General features: G+C 32.5%; 1 protein-coding gene across 1 annotated transcript in view; it reads right to left on the reverse strand.

Annotated features, from left to right (window-relative positions):
• Positions 1-4,579: 4,579 nt before the first annotated feature.
• The window catches only part of LOC117180130 (heat shock factor 2-binding protein-like), a 22,904-nt gene continuing 20,553 nt past the window's right edge, over positions 4,580-6,930 (reverse strand). The window contains exon 6 of the mRNA XM_033372473.1: positions 4,580-5,043. Coding sequence (XP_033228364.1) covers positions 4,701-5,043 — 343 coding nt within the window. The 3' untranslated portion in view covers positions 4,580-4,700. The remainder of the gene's footprint in view (positions 5,044-6,930) is intronic.

A 6,930-nucleotide genomic window follows, 5' to 3' on the forward strand; every position in this document is an offset into this window, starting at 1 on the left:
CGACCTACATTCAAAGGCACAATGCGGCACTAAGAGTACTTTATTACCATCTCTGTCACTCCTACGGCATTCACCTTAATATCGCTCCTCTAAATGCTCCTGAGGAAATTGAGTCAATTGTCAAGAATAGGAAGTGCCGCATATACTGGAACTTTATATTCTCGACAATTGTTTCTGTTGCTCACTCGAGGCCTGACATGGTTCTTCTTGACTTCGAGAAGCGAACCAGGTTCGTTATCGAATTTTCGGCACCAGCTGACAAAAACATCATAACCAAGGAGAATGAAAAGAAAGAGAGGTATCGGGACCTTATAAGGGAGTTGCAACGATTGTACCCGGAATATTCTGTTAAACTGATTGTCCTTATCATCGGCGTTCTTGGAGGTGCCAATCTTTCACTTGCTAATGGCCTAAAAAGCATCGCGCACACGTCGAGTTCAAGGCAGCGCGCTCTCGTGCGCGCCTGACTCAAATAGGACGGAGTGAAGGCGAAAAAATTCCATTCGCTCCTTTGGAATCTATTCTCTCATCATTCAGGACACTGCTGCATATTGTTTGCTCACTCTCTTCTTCAAACACCAATAATTTTTGTCCTACTCATAGTAATTTTGAGGCCCGTGTTCTTAATGCTTGTATTCAGTTTGCTCAAGATTCTTTGCAAGTCGTATGTTAGTTTGATTCTGCCATAGCAACTTTATTATCTGCGAACTCTAACCCACGCACCCTCCCTGTCCCGAGATTGACACCTTCTTGAATATAACCATGAATATAATAAATAGGCATGAGGACATAACACATCCTTGCCTAAGACCTCAAATAATATGGAACGTGGGTAAACCTGGAAGTAAAATTTTGTCTAAACAACGTATGCGCTATGCCATAATTAAGGACTCATTTAGGGCTCATTTAATACCCAAAAGCCAAATTTTGAGCTCTGAAATTAAAAAAAAGTGCATCGTACTGCCAACTTCACATAAAGCTAGCAGTATCCTGATAGAAATACAGTGAAACCTTTCAATAGTCCTCCCTTTTATAGCCCTTCCGAGAATTGACACCGCGCAGCAGGTAGTTGTAAGAGAAGCTATGCGGTGTGCGCGGGGTCCGGGGTTATCACTCAGACGAGCACTCAGGCGTGAACAAACAAAAGCGGAGCGGGCTATAATGAGTTAGTTCCCACCCACCGTCAGTCCCAAAATCAGCGCTATAGAAGAGTTTCGCTGTATGTGTTATTTAAAGTATTTTCTTTCGCAGAACTGAAAAGTACTGATAAAGTGCGAGAAAACGTATTGCATCATTTTGGAATATTTTCCAGCCCTTTGAAAACATCAAACCCTTTTCCAAAAACCACCCCTTACACTCGAAAACCACCTCGTAAAGGAAAGCGACATTTAACTGAGAATGAAGTATATTAGCAGTGATTGATTTTCTCGGACCATGCACAAACCTTGTATGCTTTATGCCGACATTAAGGGCTCATTTAGGGTTCATTTAATACCCAAATTTTTGTTATTTGTTATATTAAATTTTTTCTTTTACCAGAATTGAGGAATCATTTAGGGCTCCTGCATCACCCCCTGCGCAATTTTTCAAAAAGAACCACTATCACAGAAAAATTACCATCAGAAATAAATAGGCAAAAGTGTGTGCATCAGAATTGAGGGCTGATTTTACATTGACTGACTCACCCAAAATAACATTTTGAAAACCGACCCTTAAAATTGGAAAACTATTCCTTATTTAAACATACTAATAAGGTGCGAGAAAAAGTATTGAATCAGTTTATAATATTTTCTAGCCGTCGGGAAACATCAAACCCAATTCCAAAAACTACCCCTACCACTCGAAAGCCACTCCGTAACCACTTCGTAACCTGCCCAAACATTGTATGCCCTATGCCGGAATTAAGGGCTCATTTAGGGCTCATCTAATACCCGAAAGCCAAGTTTTTGGTTCTGCATTAAAAAGAAAATGCAGAGCCAAAAATCAAACACTGAGCTTAGCAGAATCTTGTAGGAAATTTATTCCAGTTTTTAGAACTGCCCTTAAATTTTCTTTGCGACCGTTGTGTCTTGATAATCCAAAGTTAGTTTTTATTTTTTAATACTTCTTTTTACAATATTATATTTCGTCACTAATGAATAGATTCTTTGGGAATTTACCAAATAACGAAAACATCTGCCAAAAATTGTAAAAAACATTCTAAAGCTTAGCCTTCGGGCCCGATAATCTTCCAATCTCTTTATTACCTTCGAAAACAGATTTTCAAACTTAAACTATGTTTAACTGCATTAAGTCTTCAAGTATTCTTACCAAGCACGTTTTTATCATAAGCTCGTTATTGCACTATTTAAGAAACCGTTCAAACTTCCACTGGTCACCAGGTTTATCAAAATTTATGTTTATCCGTTTCACGTGCGACTAATTTAAGGGGCAGTATCCATTTCATCGCGGTGTACCTGCTCGTCTTACCCTCTCCACTCGACTTCTCCTCACGTTCCTGACTGAGCGAGATTGCTATGCCGGGCTTTGCCAGCGGAGGGCCCTCTTTGTCCTAATGAGGTATAAAATGCCATGCATAAAAATGTTATAGTTTTGCAATCCGCAAATTCAAAATATCATTTTCGGAATCTGTGTTTTTTTGCGATCCCAACGATATGTAACTTGCAATTAAAATATTGAAATTAAACTAAGTTATGGCAGATATTAGTTTGTTTTGACCCTGACTAGATAGCATTATGGAATTTTCCGTAGAATGGTTGAAAATGTATCAGTTTATTTGGTTGAAAATTTGCCTGTTGACAATTTAATAGAATATACGGATTTTCACCCAGCTACCTAGAAGAATATTATACTTGAAACCAAGTACTTGAATTTTTAAACCAGAAAGACGAATCCTTAACAAAACAGTACACAATATAAGCTATTTATTATACACATATAGATTTAGACATACACATTAATTTTATAATATTAAAAATAATGGTCGATTCTTGGACAATCGAACAGAACTAGGGTGTGAAAAAAAGGATTTTGAAAAATAAGGGCCACAGTAATGTATTAAGCACAAGCGCAATTTATTAAAAGGAAATTAAACTTCACTTTCTAGGGGACAGAATTAAAATGAATATACTTATTATAGTAGATTATAACATGGAAAATATAAGTATTCGGTTTCAAGTATAATATTCTTCTAGGCAGTTTGGTGAAAATCCCTATATTCTATTAAATTGTCAACAGGCGAATTTTCAACTAAATAAACTGATGCATTTTCAACTATTCTACGGACAATTCCATAATGCTATCTAGTCAGGGTCAAAACAAACTAATATTTGCCATAACTTAGTCTAATTTCAATATTTTAATTGCAAGTTACATATAGTTGGAATCGCAAAAAACACAGATTCCGAATATGATATTTTGAATTTGCTGATTGCAAAACTATAACATTTTTATGCATGGAATTTTATGCCTCATTAGGACAAAGGGACCCCCCGCTGGCAAAGCCCGGCATAGCAATCTCGCTCAGTCAGGGACGTGAGAAGTCGAGTGGAGAGGGTAAGACGAGCAGGTACACAGCGATGAAATGGAAATCACCCAATTTAAGTACTCTTAGGCCCTTCAGGTATATCGACTCTTACTCTCGCTAAAGGGCTGTCAAAGTGACCAGTAAAAATGGGTGTCTCATATTAGCCTCCCACTCAAATATAGTAGCCAATAGCTTCCTCAATTTTTCTACTCAATGTACACCGAATCTTTCAGTTTTTCTTCCCCTAAAAATATTACTCTCAGCTACTCTGAGACGAGAGTCTAGTATTACGCTAACCTTCGATAAGGAACAGTCAGAAAAGCACTGTCTACTTAGCTATATAATTTCACTTCCTTAACTTTGTATATCTCTTGCAACTCTACATTTGTGTATAAATATTTTATTCATTTCTAACAACAACCATTTCATTCTTCATTACAAGAGAACAAACAGCGACCATTGGTTGCTGATATATCGTCGATCAAATCAGAGGGATCCTTTTTTATTTAAGTTTCGATATCTCAGTGAAAAATGGTCGACCTGGATACGACCATTATTCACTGCGATATAGCATTCTGAAAAATCACTAAAAATTCGGAAAATTTGTTTGACCCTTCAATTTTGTCCATTATTGTAATATACATTTTTAACTAAATAGTTCAATTTTCAAGCAAAGATATGGATTTTCAATCTTAAATTTCAATTCTAAATTTCAACAAAATAATAAAATTAACTTCAACTTCAGTTTATCGAAAACTCCTCGACTCTCTTAAGTTTTCCCTGACTTTCTCTGACTTTCTGAAATTTATTTTATTTTTCTTTGTTAATCTAATCTAATTAAATAGACATAGACCTTATTATTTTCATTATTTATTTTAAAAAGTTGTAAACGATATAAAAAACAAATGTGCTACTTAAAAAATTATTGGTGGACTTCATAAAAAAAATCCTACATGTTAAATATTACAACTTTTGTGATTTCATGATGAATCGAAGCATCCAAACTTAAAAGTCTTCAATTTATATTTCAATTGAATTCAAAAGAATTTTTAAAATAATTGTTAAAAGGCTTATAAATTAATATTCAAAACTAGAAAAGTTCAGTTAAATTGATTTTTAATTTCAAAAGTATTTCAGAAGTTATTTGAAAAATCGTTAAAAGATGAACGCGACGTTATTTATTGTTGATTTTCTGTTTGTTGAAGTGCAAAAGGCGTCTTGCTTTTTTTAAATTGTTTTTAATTTCTCTTGTCATCACGATTATTTGTTTTTCTCCAGTAAGAGCGATTTTATCCATTTTTTCGAGCGGAATAGACTGAAGAATTTCTTGCAGGTGTTTGGGATCAGTTAGATCACAAGTTATAGAGTGCAAAATACTGAGGCAAAGTAGATTTAAGTCCTTCGGTGTAGACTCTTTCAAACACTGACTTAAAACATTATCCGCCACTTGAAAATTTAGCAGCCACTGCACTCCTGTTGCATTCACGCTGACGTTGTACAAAATGGTCAATATCAGTCTGAAATAATATTTATTGCATTATTTTCAACTAATAATATTAGAAAATTTAATCATGTGATATCAATCCTGTTAGCGAGACATTCTCTCCTTATTTTAAATAATTAAAAATTTGTAATACAAATTAAAATTTTGAATTGTTTTTAAGATTATATCAATATAATTTTCATCCAAAAATGACAAATTATCAACTAAATAATAAAATCCTCGGAACAGCTGAAAAATCCCGAAAAATAACTATTCCGACACTGTAAAATTCTCGCAGTGAACAATGTTTAAGTAATCAAATATCGGAAGAATAAAATTCGCGAATAATAAAATTCCCGAAATGTTTATTATATCTATTACCGAATTGGAAAATTTCCGAATAATAAAATGCTGGACCAGTTAATAATATTACCGAATTGAAAGATTCCCGAAAAATAAAATTTCTGGACCAGTTTATAATATTACCGAATTGAAAAATTCCCAAATAAAAAATTTCCCGAATAGTTTATAATATTACTGAATCAAAAGATTTTCGAATAATAAAATTCACGAACAGTTTATTTTATTATCGCATTAGAGAATTTTCGAATAATAAAATTCCCGAATAGTTTATAATATTACCGAATTGGAAAATTCCCGAAAACTAAAATTCTGGACCAGTTTATAATATTACCGAATTGAAAAATTCCCGATGGGAGTGATTTTATTTTACGGTCCACAATAAATGTAAGAGTTAAAATTATAATCCAAAAAGCTTTAATATAAAATAGCAAAAGTTTAACTCATAATCAAACAAAAATATTTTCAACAAAATAGTTGAATCCTCAACCAAAAATATACATTTTCTACTAAAAAGATTAATTTCCTGCCAGAACAAATTTTTCACAATATAGTTACGTTTTTAACCACAAAAATGAATTTTGAACTAAACTGATAAATTAGCAACCAAGCAAGTGAATTTTTAACAAATTAATGTCAGTTTTAACCAAGTAGTTCCATTTTTAACCAAAAAAGAAGAATTCTCATAAAAAAATATAATAGTTGATCATTATACTAAACAATAATTTTAATCAAAAAGGATTTTTCAGAATTTTTTAATACATTTTTTAACAATTTCAAATAACTATAGACCATTATTAATCTGCATTTTGTTTTAAGTTTTTTTGAAATTTTTTATTATTTAAAAAAATGTTTAAACCATGTTAGATCATTTTAATTATAAGCTGAAATTTCTAAAAATTGTACAACTTATGAAATGCTCTAATAGTTGAAACCTTTATAATCCAAAAAATCTTTTAATAATAACTTCTTTTTTACAATATTTATTTGAGTTATAAGTAAAATTGAAAGCAATATTTGGAATAAATAAAATCTATCTTCTGGACTTAAACCATTTTTGAATATAAGAAAATTTGTACTCTATTTTTAGTGATATTTTATATGAACTAGATTTTCGTCTCGTTTTATTGAAATCATACAAGGAAATAATTGTAAATGACTAGTTATTATTATCAAGCTTGATAAAATTTGCAAGAATTGTATTGTAAGGGGACTTCTTATCTCCCTTCCGTTGTTGTTTTTTTTTCATTGAGGTAATAAAAATTAGCTAATTGAAGTTTTGTTTCAGTTATCTTGACAAAATTAATCGTCAATTAAACAAACGACTCTTTACGCCATGAGCAAACTTTTGTCTTTCTTATCACTTCTGGAGGTTGATGAGTCATGAATGATTTATTCATCACCCTTCCGCTTTATCAAGTAGTGCTACATTCATTTAAAATACAATGTATTCGTTGTCATGTTAAAAAAAGGCGATCAAGGAATTGATGACAAATTTTTCAATAGAAAGTGATAAATCAGTGATCTTATACTTTATTCATTTTTTTTCTGGTGAAGATAT

This window comes from Belonocnema kinseyi, chromosome 9, assembly GCF_010883055.1.
Source record: "Belonocnema kinseyi isolate 2016_QV_RU_SX_M_011 chromosome 9, B_treatae_v1, whole genome shotgun sequence".
Lineage (NCBI taxonomy): Eukaryota > Metazoa > Arthropoda > Insecta > Hymenoptera > Cynipidae > Belonocnema > Belonocnema kinseyi.